The sequence below is a fragment of the Podarcis gaigeae genome (genome assembly GCF_964106915.1).
Source record: "Podarcis gaigeae genome assembly, chromosome: 2".
Classification (NCBI taxonomy): Eukaryota; Metazoa; Chordata; class Lepidosauria; order Squamata; family Lacertidae; genus Podarcis; species Podarcis gaigeae.
In genome coordinates, this window is record NC_139679.1 from 112,313,423 (window position 1) to 112,335,426 (window position 22,004).

The 22,004-nt window shown below is 49.3% G+C and overlaps 2 protein-coding genes and 1 long non-coding RNA gene across 12 annotated transcripts in view; 2 read left to right on the plus strand and 1 right to left on the minus strand.

The window, feature by feature from the left end:
- Window positions 1–15,732, plus strand: part of VARS1 (valyl-tRNA synthetase 1) — a 37,264-nt gene extending 21,532 nt beyond the window's left edge. For all 3 annotated transcript variants that reach the window (XM_083723240.1, XM_083723242.1, XM_083723241.1), the window contains exons 18-31: window positions 543–633; window positions 1,636–1,741; window positions 3,880–3,950; window positions 4,770–4,895; window positions 6,142–6,246; window positions 7,062–7,130; window positions 8,134–8,212; window positions 8,815–8,942; window positions 9,974–10,129; window positions 10,980–11,186; window positions 12,415–12,526; window positions 13,007–13,182; window positions 13,966–14,115; window positions 15,522–15,732. In XM_083723240.1, the coding sequence (XP_083579366.1) occupies window positions 543–633; window positions 1,636–1,741; window positions 3,880–3,950; window positions 4,770–4,895; window positions 6,142–6,246; window positions 7,062–7,130; window positions 8,134–8,212; window positions 8,815–8,942; window positions 9,974–10,129; window positions 10,980–11,186; window positions 12,415–12,526; window positions 13,007–13,182; window positions 13,966–14,115; window positions 15,522–15,590 (1,645 nt within the window). In that variant the 3' untranslated portion in view covers window positions 15,591–15,732. The remainder of the gene's footprint in view (window positions 1–542; window positions 634–1,635; window positions 1,742–3,879; window positions 3,951–4,769; window positions 4,896–6,141; window positions 6,247–7,061; window positions 7,131–8,133; window positions 8,213–8,814; window positions 8,943–9,973; window positions 10,130–10,979; window positions 11,187–12,414; window positions 12,527–13,006; window positions 13,183–13,965; window positions 14,116–15,521) is intronic.
- Window positions 15,668–21,311, minus strand: LOC310838262. 2 transcript variants are annotated; one of them, XR_014560864.1, is made up of 2 exons: window positions 21,223–21,311; window positions 15,668–15,942 (listed from the first exon to the last, which is right to left on the minus strand). It is a non-coding gene; the product is annotated as an uncharacterized lncRNA (long non-coding RNA). The 2 variants fall into 2 exon arrangements; XR_014560865.1 differs by lacking the exon at window positions 21,223–21,311 and adding an exon at window positions 17,475–17,680.
- VWA7 (von Willebrand factor A domain containing 7) overlaps window positions 21,145–22,004 on the plus strand; it is a 43,004-nt gene continuing 42,144 nt past the window's right edge. For 2 of the 7 annotated variants that reach the window (XM_083723420.1, XM_083723414.1), the window contains exon 1: window positions 21,147–21,468. The gene's annotated coding sequence lies outside the window, so the exon portion shown is untranslated. Of the gene's footprint in view, window positions 21,469–22,004 lie in introns of all 7 variants that reach the window. The other 5 variants (XM_083723425.1, XM_083723413.1, XM_083723422.1 and 2 more) reach the window with 5 other exon arrangements.

Genomic DNA, 22,004 nt, shown 5'->3' on the forward strand with positions numbered 1-22,004 from the left:
ATTATTATTATTATTATTATTATTGTGTAAACAAAAACTTAATAAATATTATTATATAAAAAAAAGTAAGAGCCACACGTCCTTTTGTTCTGGCGAGATTTCTGTGTGCCTGCTGGTCCTTTGGTTTTTGTGTGCTGTGCGCATGCATCCAGAATCCGTTCCGCGATTCTCTTCGTCTAGCGGTTTTTTCGTCTTGCGAAGCAAGCCCATTGACAGCTTAGCGGATTAGCGCTACAGCGGTCTAGCGGCTTCTAGCGATCAGCTGTTAAGTGGCTTATCAGCGGATCAGCTGTTAAGCGGCTTAGCGGCTTAGGAAAAGGGGGGGGAAAGCGGAAAAAACCCCACGGGGACTTGCAAGATTTTTTCATCTTGCGAAGCAACCCCATAGGGAAATTCGTTTTGCGAAGCGCCTCCAAAACGGAAAACCCTTTCGTCTAGCGGGTTTTCCGTCTTGCGAGGCGTTCATCTTGCGGGGCACCACTGTAGTGTTCTGTGCTGAGGGCTTTTATGACTCTTTTCTCTCTCTCTCTCTCCACCTCTAGGGACTGGTGCATTTCTCGGCAGTTGTGGTGGGGCCACCGTATCCCGGCATATTTTGTGACCGTTAACGACCCCTCCGTGCCACCAGGAGAGGTAAGACACTGAGGGCAGATGGTGGGCTAGATAGCCGAGGAAACGAAACACGGAAAATGTTTGGGATGTATAAACGGCCATCTCCATGGTCCTCTCTGAGCAGGTAGCCCAGGGTGGGATTAGAGGGCTTGGAGGAATGCCTGGAAAAGAACTACAATATTTTTCGCTCTATAAGACGCACCAGACCACAAGACGCACCTAGTTTTTGGAGGAAGAAAACAAGAAGAAAAAATTTCTGAATCTCAGAAGCCAGAAGAGCAAGAGGGATCGCTACGCAGTGAAAGCAGCAATCCCTCTTGCTGTTCTGGCTTCTGGGATAGCTGCGCAGCCTGCATTCGCTCCATAAGACGCACACACATTTCCCCTTACTTTTTAGGAGGGAAAAAGTGAGTCTTATAGAGCAAAAAATACGGTATTTCCCTGTTACTAAGTTCAGATTTCCAAAGAGAAGCTGAAAGCTAAGGGGCAACGCTGCTGTTTATTTGAAGCACCCCCCCAAACCTTCTTTAGCCGAATAAAGGCTTCCAGAATGGTTTGCAATAGATCAATAATAACAGAGCCCTTGCCCTTCTGGTTTATAGTGCGAAAGAAACAACACAAAAGGGAGAGGAAGAAAAGGAGCCATATTGGGCGCTATTGTTACAGAATGCACAATAACAACCTTGTTTCCTTCAAAACAAGGAATAAGCTTATGGGAAAAGTCAGGAAGCATGCACCAAAATGCTTGGGAAAGTCTCGCAAAATGAATATCGTAGCTTACCCTGGAATAAAATGAGACTGTACATGCATGACCCCTCTCTCTCTTCTGGGAATGAGCATGGGTGGAAGATAGAGAAGGGTGTGTGAGGGGCGTATGTGGCCCTCGGAAGGTTGCCTGGAAAGGAAAGTGGCCCCTGAGCTGGAAGATTCCCCCCCCCCTTGCTTTATAGCTTGTATTTATTGTCCCATGTTTTTAATCAGGTTGGGGGAACTGTTTTAAATAATCTGTCCTCTTCTGCCCAGGATACGGATGGTAGATACTGGATAAGCGGCAGAACTGAGCAGGAGGTCAAAGAGAAAGCAGCCAAAGTCTTCAAGGTGCCTGCGGAAAAAATCTCCCTCCGGCAAGGTACAGCAGGGGGAGGGAGAAGGTGGGTTGGTGGGAGATTTGCAAGGAGGTTGTGAAGCAGCGGGAGCCGTCATCTTATACGTCCAGATTTTCCTGGACGTGCTCTGGATTTCTAGGGTGAAATCACCACCTGGGCGGATTTTATAAATTTTGAAAAACATCCGGGTTCTTCTTCTTCTTTTTGCTTGCCCTGAGGGAGCAGGCGAGCAGTTTGGCCGGCTGAGCGGGCCCCGCTTCTGCCCCTTTCCGAGTAATAATAATAATAATAATAATAATAATAATAATTTATTATTTATACCCCGCTCATCTGGCTGGGCCCCCGCAGCCACTCTGGGCGGCTTCCATAAAAACCAAAAATACAGTAAAATATCACACGTTAAAACTTCCCTGAACAGGGCTGCCTTAAGATGTCTTCTGAATGTCAGGTAGTTGTTTATTGCTTTGACATCTGCTGGAAGGGCGTTCCACAGGGTGGGCGCCACTACCGAGAAGGCCCTCTGCCTGGTTCCCTGTAGCTTTGCTTCTCGCAATGAGGGAACCGCCAGAAGGCCCTCGGCGCTGGACCTCAGCGTCCGGGCAGAATGATGGGGGAGGAGACACTCCTTCAGGTATACTGGACCGAGGCCGTTTAGGGCTTTAAAGGTCAGCACCAACACTTTGAATTGTGCTTGGAAACATACTGGGAGCCAATGTAGGTCTTTCAAGACCGGTGTTATATGGTCTCGGCGGCCGCTCCCAGTCACCAGTCTAGCTGCCGCATTCTGGATTAGTTGTAGTTTCCGAGTCACCTTCAAAGGTAGCCCCACGTAGAGTGCATTGCAGTAGTCCAAGCGGGAGATAACCAGAGCATGCACCGCTCAGGCGAGGCAGTCCGCAGGCAGATAGGGTCTCAGCCTGAGTACCAGATGGAGCTGGTAAACAGCTGCCCTGGACACAGAATTGACCTGCGTCTCCATGGACAGCTGTGAGTCCAAAATGACTTCCAGGCTGCGCACCTGGTCCTTCAGGGGCACAGTTACCCCATTCAGGACCAGGGAATCCTCCACACCTGCCCGCCTCCTGTCCCCCAGAAACAGTACTTCTGTCTTGTCAGGATTCAACATCAATCTGTTAGCCGCCATCCATCCTCCAACCGCCTCCAGACACTCACACAGGACCTTCACTGCCCTCACTGGTTCTGAGTTAAAAGCTGCACCAGGCCTCCCTCCTCTTCCTCTTCGCCTCAGTGGTCTCCGGGTCACTGCGGAGCCACTCGCCAGAGGAGGCCCCCAAGGAGGCAGGCATGGTGGAGGCCTGAGGCAGAAGGGCAGAGGTTGAGGCGGAAAATGGCATCCCCCAGGCAAGAAGCCTAACCCGCCCCCACTCCTCAATATCATTGCTGCCTGCCGCCACAGGAAAGTCCTCTTGCGGCTGCCAGGGGTATGGACTCGCTCAAGGGACCTGTCAGCGCTGTGCAGTGCGAGTCCCCTCTGACACAGCTTGAGCAGCTGTTGGGGGCCACAGCTGCTGCTGGGGAAGGGCCAGCCAGGACCAGAGAGGATTGTTTGGGGGGTACACCATGGCTGTTAAAGCATGCTTTAAATGTATAGTGTGTGGGTGCCATACTCAAAGCACAATTTTGATGTTTATTTGCCCCTTGAACAGGGTGAAAAGTTACTTATTCTTGGATTAAATGACTTAAACTTGCTTGTTAAGGGACGCGGGTGGCGCTGTGGGTTAAACCACAGAGCCTAGGACTTGCTGATCAGAAGGTCGGCGGTTCGAATCCCCGCGACGGGGTGAGCTCCCGTTGCTCGGTCCCTGCTCCTGCCAACCTAGCAGTTCGAAAGCACGTCAAAGTGCAAGTAGATAAATAGGTACCGCTCCGGAGGGAAGGTAAACAGTGTTTCCGTGCGCTGCTCTGGTTTGCCAGAAGCGGCTTAGTCATGCTGGCCACATGACCCGGAAGCTGTACGCCGGCTCCCTCGGCCAATAAAGCGAGATGAGCACCGCAACCCCAGAGTTGGCCACGACTGGACCTAATGGTCAGAGGTCCCTTTACCTTTACCTTTAAACTTGCTCGAATATAAAGAACAAAGGTCCTGATCTCTCTCTCTCTTAATAGATGACTCTATATATTTCTCTTGTCTCCTTCGCAGATGAGGATGTCCTGGACACCTGGTTCTCGTCCGGTCTGTTTCCATTTTCCATCTTTGGGTGGCCAAACCCCGTAAGTCCCTCTGTGAAGCAGGACTGTCAGGCCTTAGTGACGTCTTGGCCTTTTGTATTACTCCAGAATCTCTGTTGGGAGATTCAGGGAAATACTTTGCACAGTTCAGATATGGAATTCTCGCAAGATGCAGTTATGGCCAACCAGATGCCTGTAGCAAACCTGCAAAGCTGGATTTGAATTCAAGACCCAACTTTTCCCTCCTGCAGTTTCCAGCTGCTGGTATTTAGAAGGAAGCTGCACTCACTAAGCAGAGCCATCATAGCTGGTAACTTTACCCTCTGTTAATTTTCCTAACCTTTTTAAAGCTGTCCAAGTTGCTGGACCTGCGGGAGTGAGTTCCGCAGTTAAACTGTATGCTGTGCAAAGAAGTACTTTCTTTTTTCTGCCTCTGAAACTTCCATCATTCATAACAGCATTCCAACAGTTCATAATAAGTTCTGGTGTTGCGAGAGAAGGAGAGAAGACTTTCCTGATCCATGATGTTGCAAACCTCTGTCATGTCTCTTCTTAGCTGCCTTTTTTCTGAACTGAAAAGTCACAAATGCTGAAGCCTTTCTCAGTAGTTTCTCCATCCCCTTGATCACGCTGATTCCCCCTTTCTGAACCTGATGATGAGCCTCAGGTCTTAGCCTGTCCGTGGCTACTAGCCATAATGGCTGTGTCCTACTTCCCCTGTCGGAGGCAGTTTGCTTAGGAATGCCTAGTTGCTTGGAAGAACGTCTGCTTGGGGACTTCTGAACTGAATATGCAGGATTCATATCCCCCCACCATCATTCTTATCCGTTCAGCCTCTCCAACTTTTCATTTCTCTTCTAGAGCGAAGATCTCCAAATTTTTTACCCGGGGACCCTTCTGGAGACTGGGCACGATATTCTGTTCTTCTGGGTAGCCCGCATGGTCATGCTGGGCCTGAAGCTTACGGGGAAGTTGCCGTTCAGAGAGGTGTGGTTTTCGGCCGTCCCTCCCTCAACCCCATTCTTCATGACTGTGTGTGCTCAGGGTGGCTTATGTCGCATGCAAGTACCCATAGGTTCCCTGCACAAGCATGCAATCTGCCATTTGCTGTGCTTACTTAAAGAATAAAAAGAGTAGCCAAGTTACTAGTCCTCATGGAGGTAACACAAAAACCTGATAACACTGACGTTCCACCCCCATCGTTCAGCCCGGACACTGCGGTCCAGCTCCAAGGGCCCTCTTGCGGTTCCCTCCCTGTGAGAAGTGAGGTTACAGGGAACCAGGCAGAGGGCCTTCTCGGTAGTGGCGCCCGCCCTGTGGAACGCCCTCCCACCAGATGTCAAAGAAATAAATCTGGAAGGAATATCTGACTTTTAGAAGACATCTGAAGGCAGCCCTGTTTAGGGAAATTTTTAATGTTTGATGTTTTATTGTGCTTTTAATATTCTGTTGGCAGCTGCCCTGAGTAGCTAGAGAAACTCAGCCAGATGGGTGCAATATTATTATTATTATTATTATTATTATTATTATTATTATTATTATTATTTCAGGTATGCTTATCCATGCACCTGCTTATTGATCACTTCAGTGTTAATTATCTTTGCCCCCCAACGCACTTGATTGAACCCAGTCCTCTTGTTCTTGGGGTCAGGCTTGGAGTGCTGGGAAACCCAAATATCGTGCTTGCCAGTTCCCCAACCATAGATTCGCTTGAAACTACCACAGACGTTTTACTGAGGCCTAGCCACTTGATCCTTAAGTTGCAGTTCTTCTGTAGTTACATTTTTCTGTTTTAGAGGCCATAACCCTTGCATGTAGCATAATTAGTTTTTCCTCTAACGGAAGCCCTGTGAGGACCAGCTCCTGCTAAATCCTGGGGAAGTGAGTGCCGTTTGAAACATCAATCCCTTTCCCACGAGAAAAACACTCCCCTGCAGAGCAAAATGTTAGAAAATGGCATGCAAATCATCATATGTAGCCATTTTACTTTATGTACACACATGGAGAAGCCAGGTATTCCTGCAGTGTTAGATACCTTAAGAGATGTGTGCAGTCAGCTGTTCATAAACATCTTCATGCTTTGCCCTGCTAATGCATAGTGTTTCAAAACATTCCCTGAAGATTAGAGGGATTGGACCAAGTTAACAATTGCAAGCCTCTCCCCTCTTGCCACCCAAGCATACATTTCACCCCTCCTCCTCCCAACTAACCCTCTTTCTGCGACTCCTGCCAGGTTTACCTCCATGCCGTCGTTCGGGATGCTCATGGCAGGAAGATGAGCAAATCGCTGGGGAACGTGATCGATCCATTGGATGTTATTACCGGCATTACGCTGGAGGTAACCTATGGTTTTCGGCCAGGGAGGAGGAAGCCACCAGGCCACACACGCCAGATGTGGGGCTGGGAAAACGAGGGCTCTTATCTGGGATTTTTGCCTCCGTAAAGTCTCCCCTATTGCACATCCTGCTTTGTCGTCCAGTGAGAAGAAAAACCCTTTTTCTTCCCCCCACTTTATATAATTTTTATTTAAAAATTCTGTTTCACAATTTAAAACACTCATCTAAACTTTAAAATATCAATGACTTCCTTTCCTTCTCTTTTCATGGTTTGCATATCATAAATCCCCGCATATTTGACATAAACTAAACCATTCAGTATTCCATTATTGCATCCATCAGAACCTATTTACACTGTTGAATTTATCTTAACGCTGCCAACGTTTTCAGGTGTACACAATTTTTTTACCATATATTCAATAAACATTTTCCAGTCTTCTCTATACGAATGTTCTTCTTGTTCTCTTATTCTATATGTTAAGTCTGCAAGATGTGCATATTCTGACAGCTTAAGCTGCCATTCTTTAGCTGGGACCTCACTTGTTTTACATTTTTAGGCTAATAAAACATGGGCTGCAGTAGTAGCGTACATAACCTTTTTTGACACCTGGGAATTTCAGTCTGAATTATCCCCAGCGAAAAGGACTCTGGGTTTTTTTTTTTTGGAAATGTACTTTTAAACATTTTTTTCAATTCATTATACATCATTTCCCAATACTCTTTTACCCTTTTGCAAGTCCACCACATGTGAAAGAACGTTCCCTCAGCCTCTTTGCGCCTCCAGGTGCAACCCTTTCCCTCTTATCTGTCTCTGCAGGGCCTCCATGCACAGCTGCTAGAGAGCAATTTGGACCCATCTGAGACAGAGCGAGCAAAACAAGGACAGGTAATGTGTTTTCCCCCCTGTTGCCGCCAGTTCCCCCCTAATGCTGATGTTGTAATGGATGCTGCAAAGAACACCAACATGACATGACCGTGTGTGTATGTCTGTATATATGTCAGTTAGTTAGGATGCTAGGCTCAAGGTACTGGTGGTCTTGGTGTACAATATGCAGCTTGAGACCAGAACACCAAAAAAATCGCCGCATCCCCTATCTACCCAACCAAGCGCTGTGTTCTGCAGGAGAGGGCATCCTGCAAATGCTGTCGTGCCCAGGTCCCTTCCACACAATGTTAGAATTAGGGCTTTACTGCGGCGGCAGTTCCTGTCCTGTGGAACTCCCTGTCACTGCATGTTAGGCAGGCGCCTTTTTGGCCTCCTGCTGAAGGCATTTTATCTTTCAAGAAGGCTTCTAACACCTTCATCCCAGTTGGCCTCTCCTGGATCTGAACTGACGATATGTACGTGTTCTTGTTGCTTTGAACTGTTTTTGTATTTATTGTCTTTTAAAGTTGTTGGCAGCTGCTTTTGTATTTCTTATTAAATTTTAAAATTCCTCCCAGAGGCTTCGTGAGAAGTGATTCATAAACGAAATACAGTCGTACCTTGGAAGCCGAACACCTTGCCACTTGTACGTTTTGGCTCCCGAACACCGCAAACCCCCCGGAAGTGACTGTTCCGGTTTGCGAATGTTCTTTGGAACCCAAACAGCCAATGGAGCTTCTGCGGCTTCCGATTGGCTGCTGGAGCTTCCTGCAGCCAATTGGAAGCCGTGCCTTGGTTTCCGAAAGTTTTGGAAGTCGAATGGACTTTTGGAACAGATTCCTTTCGGCTTCCAAGGTACGACTATACCCACGTACACAGTCTCCCTCCCTCCCAGAATTATATGATAGCTTCAAGTTTACATATTAGACACACATTCTCAACTAGAAGCCAGTCTAAATAAGCACTTTCAGTTCTGAGAACTTAATGGTGAGGATTAAATACTTTACTTGTGATTCCTTCGCAGAAGTCGGATTATCCCAACGGGATTCCAGAGTGTGGGACAGATGCCCTCCGTTTTGCTCTCTGCGCCTACACATCCCAAGGTAATTTATCCCTCTGCCTGACTTCGTTCTCTCTCTCTCTCTGAGTGAAAGAGGCCCTGCTGTTGTTCTATCCCTGCTCCAAAAAAAGGGTTAATGTTGAGCAGGAAGACGTTCACAAAAGGGTATCTGGAATGATCCAAGGAGCTGGATATATAATACAGCACAAGATATTATGGGCTGTCCCTTGAATCCGCTGGATGACATCGTGGAAGAACATTGCCTCAGGAGAGTGAGGAAAATTCTCAGGGATGATTCACACCCTGGCCGGCACTTTCTTGATCTCCTGCCCTCAGGCAGATGATACAGAAGCATGATTAGTCACACCAACAGGGTAAAGAACAGCTTCTATCCGTGGGCTGTTAGGCTGCTGAATGAAAAGATCACAACAGGGCAACGGACTTTCGGGTTTGGTGGGTGCGCGTCAGTAAAGGAGGGGAATTAAAACTAAGAGAGCTGAGTGGGGAGTGCTCGTGTAATCTCGCTGTATACAAGTTGTACAAGTGACAATAAAGTATTTCAATTTCAGTGGACCCTTTCCTTGATGCAGAAGGGCTCTTGTGCCTCTCCTGCTTGTGTTTCACAACATTCTCTGCTCCCTCCAGGACGGGATATAAACTTAGACGTGAACCGCATCCTAGGCTACCGCCATTTCTGCAACAAGCTGTGGAACGCGACCAAGTTCGCCATCCGCGGTCTCGGGGACGGGTTCAAGCCGCAGTCCAGCCCAGAGGTGAGCCTCTTTTCAAATTATTCCCTACTCCATTCTCTCCACCCCGCCCCTGCCCCATCTTTTTTGGAAGTGTGGGGGGGCGGCGTTTAGTGCCTCCTGGAGCTCAGCACAGACTGCAGGGTTTGGAGATCCAGTACGGCACAGGGGTTGAGAGTGCTGTCAGGGAAAACGCAGCTTCAAATCCCCTCTTAGCTGTGAAGCTCGTAGTGCATGGGTTGGCAAACTAAGGCCCGAGGGCTGGATCCGGCCCAATTGCCTTCTGGATCCGGTCTGCGGACAGTCTGGGAATTGCAGCGTGGATCTGATTCTGATGATTCGGGCTGCGCCTCTTCCTCCCCCTCTCCCTCACACAAACCGCGGCATCGCCTCCTCCCTCCCTCCTCCTGGCTTCTCCCCGCCCTGCCTGGAGGAGGAAGGGGGCTGGGCTTTGTTGAGCTGTGGTTGGCTGAGTGCCATTTTAAGCAGCCCTCATCGTCCCTCCGCTACCGCCGCCAGCCCCTGCTGCTCGCAAGGCACAGGTAAGCAGCCACCGGGCCTCGTCTGGTGCTGTAGAGAAGGGAGGGGAGAGTCGGGGGGGGAGGATTCCCCCCAAAAAAGATAGTCTGCCCCCCCCAAAGGTCTGGGGGACAGTGGACCGGTCCCTTGCGGAAAAAGTTTGCTGACCCCTGTCGTAGGGTGATGTTAGGCCTGTCGTCATTTCTCATTCCAGTCTACCTCACAGGGTTGTTGTGAGGATAAAGTGGAGTGGGGGGAGCGGAGGGGAGTCTTGTGAGGCACCCTGAGCTCCGTGAAGGAAGGCTGGTGGAAGGAATAAGGCTTGGGTGCGCCAAGGTCGGGGGCGGGAGTCCTAGGAATTAACACATTGCATTATTCATTTAGAAACGGCAGTGTTTTGTTGGTTTCTGAGAACTCCCAGGTAATTCCAATGTGCAAATAATCATGTGCCCTCTCGCTTTCCCGCCTCAAAGTCCTGCCCTCAGACAAGGGCCACCGGGAACGATTCCTTATTTAACAGGAAATGCCTTTTTCAGCCCAGTGGATCGGAGAGCCTCATCGACCGCTGGATCCTGAGTCGCTTGAGCCATGCTGTGGAGCTGTGCAATGCAGGATTCCAGGCCTATGACTTCCCTGGCATCACGACAGCAATCTACAACTTCTGGCTCTATGAGCTCTGCGATGTCTACCTGGTGAGTGGGGTTTCTGAAGGGTTTTGTTTTGAGCTTTTTTGCCCCTTTTCCCTTCTGGGGAGGTGTGACATCTGCAGCTGGTGGATAGTTCATTTTTGTTTTGTCATTTTGCTACCAAGAATACGTTAAAATGTAATTCGGGGGGGGGGGGTGTGAGGGCCTAGATTAGGCCTGTGGCACTCCAAGACGAAATGTTGGGACTACAACTCCCATCATGCCCTGCTGCCGGGGCTGATGGGAGTTGGAGTCCATCAACATCTGAATGGCCAAAGCTTCCCCATTCCTTGCCTGGAGTCTTACTTTTGGACGTGGCAATCTCAGTTCAGCAAAGCAGCGCTCAGTCACAAAGCTCACCATGCAGACTTAAAGTAGTCTGAGCAGACCACAACCCCATCAATAATACCATAGTACCCTGATCTACTTGACAGAGCTGTTTTGAGGACCTGAGCTTCTTGGAGGAAGAGACAGGTGCAGATGTAATACCGACGCATAATGCACATTTTTAACTGTCCCAGGCGCACTGTGAAGACTGTTCTTGCATTTCAGAAGTTGCATGGTCGCCACAGGTGCACGGAATTGCATGGAGTTCTTTGCAGGCGAGTGGGCAGGGTGGCAGAGGAGGGGCGGCTCATTTGCCCTTTGTCTGCTAGCCCTCTTGGTCAAAGTCCAACATTATTTTTTAATTGCCCTGTAAGCTTGTGTTTCCATGGCAAGGCAGGTTCTCTTCTCACCCATTGGCTCGCCCACTTTGGCCCCGCCCACCACCTGAATGTGGCCCTCGGAAGCTGGCCTGCGAGGGAATGTGGCCCTTGTTCCTGACTTCTGCCCTTTTGAATCCCGCCCCCCTCAGGAGTGCCTGAAACCTGTGTTTGCCAGCCCAGATGAGGCCGCGATCCAAACGGCCCGGAACGTCCTCTACACCTGCTTGGATGCCGGACTCCGTCTTCTCAGCCCTTTCATGCCCTTCGTCACTGAGGAGCTGTTCCAGCGGCTGCCCCGGCGGTCCCCCAGCAACCCCCCCAGCATCTGCGTCACTCCTTACCCCTCCACAGAGCAGGTAAATCCTCAAGCTCACAGAGTCAGGGATGTAGCGGTGCAGGGACCTTTCCGTTCATAATGGAATGTGAAGCGAAATCTTGAACCTAGAAACAATGTGCTCATATTTATCGTGTAGCTTTGTTTTGAAACAAAAGTTTAGAAGCGCATGAATTACTGGAAAATAACGACAGAAAGAGAAAACATACAAATTGTTGTTACACCAGTGTGGTGTAGGGGTTCAGAGCGGTAGACTCGTAATCTGGTGAACCGGGTTCGCGTCTCCACTCCTCCACATGCAGCTGCTGGGTGACCTTGGGCCGGTCACACTTCTCTGAAGTCTCTCAGCCCCACTCACCTCACAGAGTGTTTGTTGTGGGGGAGGAAGGGAAAGGAGAATGTTAGCCGCTTTGAGACTCCTTCGGGTAGTGATAAAGCGGGATATCAAATCCAAACTCTTCTTATTTACACGTTTTCTTTTCTTAAAGTTCTTCAATCAATTATAACGCCACTTTGCCAAGCTGACGCTCTCCAGTCCTTTTCATTTCTATCCTGTCATTGAACAAGTTTATAGGCCCGCTTCACAGCATAAGGCCGTCAGAGCAGTTTGAAATACAGAATAAAATAAGGAAGCGCGAATAACAGTACAGTCATTAACTTGGGAGCCGAACACCTTGGCACGTGTACGTTTTGGCTCCCGAACGCCGCAAACCCAGAAGTGAGTGTTCCGGTTTGCGAATGTTCTTTGGAACCTGAACGTCCAGCGCGGCTTCCATAGCTTCTGATTGGCCGCAGGAGCTTCCTGCAGCCAATTAGAAGCCACACCTTGGTTTTGGAAGTCGAACAGACTTCCGGAACGGATTCCATTCGGCTGCTGAAGTAAGTCTGTAAAACCAACTTGGCAAACTCTGAAACAAAGTCTCATCATACATAAACCGATCCTCTGTAGATGATGGGAAAGGCTTCCTGAAGCTTCAGTAGCCCTGGTGTTCTGGACCGCAGTTCCCATCAGTCACAGCTAGCACAGAGGGCTGATGGGAGGTGTAGTCCAAAGCCCCAGGTTCGCGAAGGCTGAATAATAATATAAGAAAGCTCAACCTTCTGTCCCTCTCCCTACAAAACCAGGAAAGGAAGTGTCTCTTTTTGGGTCAACTTCATTGCTTTATCCCCTTCTGATTTGTTGACTCGCGATACCCAAAACATCACTTTAAACCGGGGCACTGTTAACCCTTTTTCCCGCCTTACCCCAGTACTGCTGGAGGGACGAGGGCTTGGACCACACCGTGGACTTTGCGCTGAGCATCATTAGGGCTGTTCGATCGCTCCGGGCGGACTACAACCTCACCAAGACCAAAGCTGACTGTGAGTGGAGAGGGGGGAAAGGGTCTTCATTTGGAACAAAGGAAGCTGCCATTGGTCTTCAGAGCCTGAACACGCGGCAGAATCTTAAGGCGGAATAAATCAGCGTGTGTGTTGTGGCTTCTCAGTTGCTTGGGCCCTGTGGCTCAGAGTGAGGCTGAGAATGCAGCTACTTGGCTCCAGGACACTGCAGGATGCCTAGCTGAGCAGGGATTCGAACTCAAAGAAGACCTGTGGCTCAGTGGCAGAGCAGTGGCTTTGCACGCAGAAAGTCCTGGGTTCAGTCCCTGGCGTCTCCAGATAGAACAGGGTTCCTAATTTGACCAAGGGATGGAAAAGGGGATCTAAGAGGTCCTGAGGGAGGAGGAATCGAAGGGTAGAGCCAGCCCTGCAAGGAACATCAGCCGCAAAAGCCAAGGGAGGTTCAGACAGGCCAGCATCTCCATTTCTCCAGCTCTGACCTCCTCTCCCTCCACTTCCCAGGTTACCTGCAGTGCCTGGATCCCGGAACAGCACGGTCCGTATCTTGCTGCTCCAGCTACATCCGGACTCTCAGCTCCTCCAACCAAGTGCTGGTTCTGGAGCCTGGGCAAGCGCCCCCTCCTGGTTGTGCCGTGGCCATCGCTTCTGACAAATGCACCGTCCATCTTCTGCTCAAGGTACGCAACGTCACCTGCGCGACCAGCCAGCGAGTTTAGGGCTCTGGCATCAGCTACAGCCCAGCTCTCCGGTCTCTCCCACCAGCAACCACCACTATTCCCTGTCACCTCACTCTGTTGCCTAACTCTGTCTTCTTGGCCCTCCAGCTGTTTTGGGACTACAGTTCCCATCATCCCTGACCACAGGTCCTGTTAGCTAAGGATGATAAGAGTTGTAGTCCCCAAACAGCTGGAGGGCCAAGTTTGGCCATGCCTGGTAGCCCAATGTTTCCCAAACAGCTGTTTTTGGACTACAATTCCCATCGTCCCAGACCACTGGTCCTGCTAGCTAGGGATGATGGGAGTTGTAGTCCAAAAACAGCTGGAGACCCAAGTTTGGTAAACATTGCTCAAGCCATAGGAAGAATAAGCTGTTAGGAAGAATAAGCTGTTCAGTGCTGTTTTGATGGCTGTTAATTACAAATAATACATTTCTGAAACAGATGGCAGCCATGCTTTCTGAGCTTTTCTTAAAAAAGAAATAATCCACAAGGACTAGGACTCTTTTCTGAAAACTAATAGATTTCAGTGCATGCTTTGTTGATTAACCTGTGCGTGGATACTCTTTAGTACAGTATTCACTAGTGGGGATCTGTATCTTATTTTTGGAGGTAGGGGCATTTGTGTCGTGTCGGTCGATGGAGGCCGAGAGAGAGAGAGAGAGACTCTCCCTGCTGTCCATTAATTAAAATGCACTCTGCATTTCCCCCCACTCCCCTGTACTTTTCCATCCTCCTGTGCCAGGGCTTGATCGATGCCGAGAAGGAGATTTCCAAACTGGTGAGCAAAAAAGCAGAGCTGCAGAAGCAAATCCTTCGGCTGCAGGAGCGCATGGGCAGCCCGGATTACGCTGCCAAAGTGCCTGCCAAGGTCCAGGAGGCGGATGCAGCCAAGGTAAGGAAAACCGCCCCCCCCCCCATCCCTCTGAAAGTTGCATAGGCAACGCCTCCGGGGCTCTAGTGACGAGCAACGTTCCTGCTGCCGTCGCCTGAGCCAAAGCCATTGAGGGCTTTTTAAAGGCCTTGAATTGTGACCGCAAGAAAGTTGGTTGCCAGTGCAGGCGTTGCAGGTTAGGCCCATGAACACCCTTGCCTCTTCATTCTGGACCAGCAACCTTTGGCCCTCCAGGTGTCGCTGAACTACAACTCCCATCATCCTGCATGACTCGCCGTCCATGCTTGCTAGGGCTGATGGGAGTTGTGGTTCGGCAGCACCCGGGCAGCCAATGTTCCCCACGCACGTTCTGCTTCCCAGTGGAGCTTTCCAGACTCTCTAAAGGAAATCCCCTTGTTGAATGTGTTGCAGTAATCCAACCTGGATGGGAGTAAGGCAGAGAGAGATGGGGAATTGGCCCGAGGGCCACGTTCCCTTGGGGTCGGTCTTGTGGGGCCCGAATGCCCCCTTGCACACTTCTCCATCTGGGGATTGTCCCAGTTCAACAGCACATCCCAGCCGAGCGCAGAGCATTTGGGATAGCTTTGTCGGTAGAGCGTGGGACTTGCAATCTCAGGGTTGTGGGTTTGAGCCCCATGTTGGGCAGGAGATTCCTGCAATACAGGGAATTGGACCAGATGATCCTTGTGGTCCCTTTCGACTCTACAATTCTATGAATCTACGAGGGCACAGAGCAGAACCGGCTAGGGGTGGGGCCTAGGGAGAATCCCAAGGGCTGGGATCAGAGGTTTAAGAGGGCTGCATTTGACTAGCAGACCTGAGGTTCCCAACCTTAGGGCGAAGGCGTGCAGCTGCATCTGACTTCCTCAAAAAAGAGGTGCAGGCAGCTCACCCGTCTCAGCTGCGCAAATGCCCCCCAGCCACTGCTGCCACTGTAACCCGATGCTAAACGGCATCTGGGAGACTCCCAAATTGCAAACCTGCTTACTGTGGCTCCTCAAGCTTTCCTGCGCTGAACGGTAGCTTTCAACAGGCTTCCTACTCCCTAGGACAGCCTTCCTCAACCTCGGCCTTCCAGATGTTTTTGGCCTACAACTCCCATCATCCCTAGCTAGCAGGACCAGCGGTCAGGGATGATGGGAATTGTAGTCTCAAAACATCCGGAGGGACGAGGTTGAGGAAGCCTGCCCTAGGATTTCTCGCTTGGGTTTTAGGATCTTGCCAGGCCATTAGTCTCAGCCATTTTAATTAAATAAAAGTGTGTTGCTTACGCTTCCCTCGCACATCTGTTTTGCTCACATTGACGCTGCGTCATCAAGGACCCCAGGTAGCTTGTGGTGCCCATTCTAGGAATGGGGAGGAACGATGAAAAAGAAATTGTTCGGTTTCCCCCCCCCTTTCCCCAGCTGAAACAAAGCGAGACTGAATTGCGGAAGTCAGAAGAAGCCATTGAGAACTTCAAGAAGATGCTCTGAATACGTTGATCCTAAGGGGTGGGAGGAAGGTAGAGGAGAACGTTAAGCCCTTTTACCTTGAGAAAAGAAGGCTCGTCTTCGGTTCAGCTCTCCTTGGTTTATTCTATTTTCTGCAGAGACATTAAAATATTTTGCTGAGTTAGAAGGTTGCGGTGTCATTGGTGTGTAAAGAAGCAAGCGAATGCAAGGCATGGCCAACCTAGCCCTTTGGGTCTGCTGGCAGGTTCACATGTTGGCACTGGCCACTTGTTTGCTGCAGCCTTCAAGTGATGACTCCGAATGTGTGAATGGGCCATCGATGTCGCAGAGCGTTCAGACGCAAAGGTTTAGTGGAGTTGGTTTGTACATCCACCTGCAATCAAACAAAGGGTAATAAAATATGGAGAGCTCAATCAAAGGTAGACAGGGCTCGTCCTACTCAGAGTAAACCCATTGAAGCTAATGGACATGGCTAACTTAGGTTCATTCATTTCAGCATTACTGCTCTGTATAGGATTGGAGTCGATGCTGTGGATCTGTTTGGAGTTGAGTCAAGACCATGCTTAATTTATTTCTGCACTTAATTACCAAGAACAGTACAATTCACTATAAACCATACAAATTTGCATAGGTTCCCCGCATTAGTGCATGTGTAATTTTTACTGAAACCCTGGTCATCTTAACTCATCCACCTCTTTAAGAAGGCGGAGTCCGTTCCCTATATACTTCAGGCATATATTTTGCAGTCCTAAAAGACTAGACACTTATTTTTTTTTTGTTGAACAGGGGACATTTTGCTTTTGCTTTTATGCCTACTTCCTAACTGTGATGCACACACAGTCCTAATGGCAAATTCGCACATGGTGTTCTTGGTGTGTCTCCCCCCCCCACCGACCTTGGTTGAACTTGTATAGCATTTCTATGTAATCTTATTGCTGCTGTTATTATAATTAGACGTGTTAGTCGCTTGTTACCCAGAGCTCTTCAAGAAGCTTATAACATGTTTAAAAACCTCTTCTGGTGCTGCATAACAGAACAGAAATAATTATTCTGGTGGTGAAGCAGTCCCTCCTACACCAAAACATCCCAAAATATGACCTCTTTAAGAATGTGCTGCAAAAGGCATAGTGAAATGGTGGTTCAGCATGATGTGCTTTCCCTAGACATTGGGAGGGACCCCGAGGGTCATCTAGTCCAGCCCCCTGCTATGCAGGCATCTCAACTAAAGCATCCCTGACAGATGGTCCTCCAACCTCTGCTTAAAAACCTCCAAGGAAGGAGAGTCCACCACCTTCCAAAGGGAGTCCGTCCCACTGTCAAAGAGCTCTTAACTCTCAGAAAGTTCTTCCCGATGTTTCGCCAGAATCTCTTTCTTGTAACTTGAAGCCATTGTTTCAGTTCCGACTCTCCAGAGGAGAGGAAAACCAGCTTGCTCCGCCTTCCATGTGACAGCCCTTAAGATATTTGCAGAAGTCTATCCTTTCCCCTCACCTCCAATTTTAGCTAAAAGGCTCTGCCTGTCCCATCCTCTGCCCGTGAACCTGTGGTAAGTTTATCCACTCAGGAATGTGCCGGTCCTCAAAACTTTCAAATGTTTAATCACGTCTCTCTCTCCTGAGTACATTCACATGCCAGCTGAAGAGCTTTTGAATTGCCCTAAGCATTTCTAATAGCAAGATACACACACATATATGTATCTCAGCAAGGTGAAATAGGGTTTCTGAATTGCTCCATAATTATTCTGCTTCTGTAGCTGTGCCCTTAAACTTTGTGTGGCGGAATTAGATAGTTGGCGAAACTTTGCACAGCAGGGCTATAAAAATTTGCAAATGCAGTTCCAGGTGCTGTGAAAAGCAGAGCTCAGGAACTGCTTGGGAACTCAAGTTCTCACACACGCATCCTTACCGAACTTGACAGCCAAACCTAAATCTTATCGCCCGAGTTCCCCAGAAAAGTTGGGCGCTCATGCCTCCTTGTCTGCTAGTCCTGTCTCCTCTGCTATTCTCACAACTCACCCTCACCACGCCCCCTTAAAGCATTCAATTTCTTGCCACCATGACTCAGTTCCATCTTCTGAGCCAAGAAACCACTTAGGTTAATGCGTAAGGAGCTTGTCCCTGATGGGTGAAAAAGGCTCTCTTGTGGGTTAGCCGTAATGCAGAGGAGTGTCTGTGATGGAGAATGCTTGGGTGTACTTTTTTTAAAAATTGCCCTCGTGAGCACACAAGGGCCTGTTCACTCCCTAGGGAGACCAGCTGCTTCCAGAGTCAGCCCACTGGTTCACCTAGCTCAGGATTTCATACACTGGCTGGCAGCAGCTAGCCAGGGTTTCAGTCAGGGGTAGCATTTCCAGTCCTACTTGAAGATGCCAGGAGTTGACTGCGGCCTGCTCTGACACTCTGAAAATGGCTCTTTTCTAACAAACACACCTGGGAAGCACTGTATTCTGGGGAAAATAAGACCCACCTTGCTCTAATTTCCATGCCAGGATGCTGTTCCTTGAGAAGAGAAACCATCCCCAGGAATGGTAGGGAAATCAGGGCTGACTCAATACATTTTGACACCTGAGGCAGACCACAAAATGGCCAGGGAAGAAGGGGAACAAGCTGGGAATAAAAACACACATCCGGAACAAGGGGTGTGTGTGTGTGGAACTCGTAAGGCTTACTGGGAAATGATATACAATGAAATGAAAAAGATGTTCAAAATAACGTTTGTAAAAAACAACAACCAGAAGTCTCTCTCTTGGGAATTATAGGGACAGAACTACCTAAACTGTATAGAAACTTATTCATGTATGTGACTAACAGGAAGAATGTTACTTGCCCAAAAATGGAAAGAAGAAGAAGTCCCAGCAAAGGAAGAATAGATACAAAAACTTATGGAATACGCAAAAATGGCGAAACTTACCAGAAGAATAAGAATAATTGTTGTTTGTAACATAAATTCATTCAATAAACATTGTTTTTTAAAAAGAGAGAAAAAATAAGAAATCAAGGTAACAAACTTTTTATAAAAGAGTAGAAATGGTTTATTGAATATTTACAAATAAATTGTAAACAGATAAAAACACTAGCAGGATTATTGTAATAACCTGCAGTTACATAAGAGTATATATTTAAAGAAGATAAATAAATGAGTAAGTTAAGTGAATTTGGATATGGATATGCATAATACATTGAAAATTTAAGGAATTGCAGAAAGGGGGAAGGAAGCCAAGTTTGAAAATGTCAAAATGATTGTAAAATCAGTGAAATGTAAATATCTGAAAAGTATAAATTAATTTTTTTTAAAAAAAGGGTGGTGGAACTCAAACCACCCATATCCTGGCCTATACTGTGGTTGAAGTGGGAATCAAAGGCTATTATGGGGTGGGGGGTTAGTGAACTGCTCTGAATCCCACCAGGTGGGCGCAGAGCCCAGGATACCCCAGAGGGCATCCCTGCCAGAGTTGGGAGGAAAACAGCCCCTAAGGCTGCTGTGGAGGTGGCACAGATCCAGTCTCCAAGGAGTGCACCACAGGCGTCGCTAAAACCTTAGTAATGGCGGCATCAGCAGCAGGTGGCAATTCCTTGGAGGCCAGATCTGCAGCCCCTGCGCATCTTGTCGGCTGAGGTGGTCTCCTCACGGGCCTGCGGAAGGGAATTGTGTGTGCATGGGCCTTGTAACAGCTCTCAGCATGATTAACAAACTACAGTTCCCAAGCTTTTTGTGTGAGGGGGGAGGCAGAAGGGGTACGATGCTACCATTATGCCAGTGTAGCGTAATGGTTAAGTGTTGGGCTAGGCCTGGGAGACCAGGGTTCGAATCCTCTGCTAGGCCATGAAGCATCGCTGGGGGACTTTGGGTCAGTCGCCATCTCTTAGCCTAATTTTCCTCACAGGGTTGTTGTGAGGAGAACTGTGTATACAACGTTGAGATCCTCAGAAGGCAATGGTTGGTATATTAAATCATGGGCGTAGCCAGGGTTTTTTTTGGGGGGGGCCTTTTGTTAAGGAGTGGGGGCAGAACCTCAGATTGCTATGTCTTTTTATTGAATGTTATTGATTGAGTGGGGGGCAGCTGCCCTTCCCTGCCCCGCCCCCAGTTACACCCATGTAATATAATATAATATTTATTTATTTATACATACATCCATACATCCATACATCCATACATCCTTACATACCCTGCCCATCTGGCTGAGTTTCCCCAGCCATTCTGGGCGGCTCCCAATCAAGTGTTAAAAACAATACAGATTTAAATATTAAAAACTTCCCTAAACAGGGCTGTCTTCAGATGTCTTTTAAAGATAGGATATCTGCTTATTTCCTTCACATCTGAAGGGTGGAACACAGGGTGGGCGCCACTACCAAGAAGGTTCCCTGTAACCTCACTTCTCGCAATGAAGGAACCGCCAAAAGGCCCTCGGCGCTGGATCTCAGTGTCCAGGCTGAATGATGGAGGTGGAGACACTCCTTCAGGTATACAGGACCGAGGCCGTTTAGGGCTTTAAAGGTCAGCACCAACACTTTGAATTGTGCTCTGAAACATACTGGAAGCCAATGTAGGTCTTTCAGGATCAGTGTTATATGGTCTCGGCGGCCAGTCCCAGTCACCAGTCTAGCTGCCGCATTCTGGATTAATTGCAGTTTCCGGGTCACCTTCAAAGGTAGCCCCACGTAGAGCGCATTGCAGTAGTCCAAGCGGGAGATAACTAGAGCATGCACCACTCTGGCGAGACAGTCCGCAGGCAGATAGGGTCTCAGCCTACGTACCAGATGGAGCTGGTAGACAGCTGCCCTGGATACAGATTTGACCTGCGCCTCCATGGACAGCTGAGAGTCCAAAATGACTCCCAGGCTGCGTACCTGGTCCTTCAGGGGCACAGTTACCCCATTCAGGACCAGGGAATCCCCCACACCTGCCCGCCCCCTGTCCCCCCAAAACAGTACTTCTGTCTTGTCAGGATTCAACCTCAATCTGTTAGCCCCCATCCATCCTCCAACCTCCTCCATGTATTAAATGAATGAATGAATGTAGACGGGGCCTAAATTTCAACTGCAAGGCCAGTCCACGGTTGCATATGGAGGACTGCCACCCTCTTGCCCTTCCCTTGAATTACTGGATTATTTTAATTATTTGGAGGGGAAGGAGAAGGAGACGTGCAGTTCTTGGGATTACTGGGAATAAGCGCTCCCGTGCAAAAAACAAACAAACACCTCTTTGTAAGACTGTGTACGCGGGACGGGGCCGAGCATTTAATAGGTCAGCTGGGGTGGTGGAGAGTTTCACAGCCCGGGTCTGCGGGATCACCAGGGGGCCAAATTTTCCATCCCCGCCCCCCGCGGGCCTTGCTCTTGCGCTTTAACCAGAAACCCCGGCCGGCTAGTCCTTGGGAGAAGCGATGCCTGGGGAACGCGCATTGCACCTGCAGGATCTTCTAAGGGCGCATCCAGAAAAAATAAAAACCGGTGGAGAGCCTCGCTCGGGGAGGCGGGTGGATTTTAAGAGGGGGGGGGCAATCCCGGACGCCTGGGTCCCCCAGGCAGGACCCGGGGGCTTGATCCGCGCGCCCCGCCCTTTCCCTCCCACTCTCCCTTCCTCCTCCGTTCACGTGCGCTGTAATTATAGCCCGTGACTGCAGCGGCAGCGGCACCGGTTGGCATCGTACCTACTTCTTCTTGCCCTCTATTAATAGGGGCGGGAGATCCGGTGTCCCGGCAGAGGGGCGGCGCCCGCGGAGGCAACAAGACCAACACCCCAACCCCCCCCCCCCCCGCTTGGCCGAGGCGTGGGAGGATAGATTGTAAAGGAGGCGCTGCGTGGTGGGCTCCCCCCTCCCCTCTCATTCCCGGGGCTTCTCCTCCGCGACAGGTGAGCTGCTTCTGAGTCAATTCCTGCGGCTGAAACCTGCCCGGTAGGTCTGGCGTCTTTTTTTAGGGGATCTTGGAGGGAGGTGAGGGGTTTGGGGCTGGGGAGATCTGAGAAAAGGGCGGAGTGCCTTCCTTCCCAGGGGATCGTGTTTGTGTTTGTTTTGCTCACTTCGTGTCAATAAGCTGATTTGGGCTCTGGTTTTGGTCCCCACTTGCCATAGGAAACCCATCAACCCATCAATACTTTCCCGACCCTCCAAGTGTTCCTCTTTTCCAGGGACAGCTCTGGATTCGCAGAAATCGTTTCTGATTTGATCCGCTTTTCATTTGTTGTTGTTGTTGTTTAGTCGTTTAGTCGTGTCCAACTCTTCGTGACCCCATAGACCAGAGCACGCCAGGCACTCCTGTCTTCCACTGCCTCCCGCAGTTTGGTCAAACTCATGCTGGTAGCTTTGAGAACACTGTCCCACCATCTCGTCCTCTGTCGTCCCCTTCTCCTTGTGCCCAGTGGCGTAGCGTGGGGGGTGCAGGGGGGGCCGGCCGCACCGGGCGCAACATCTGAGGGGGGTGCGCTCGCACT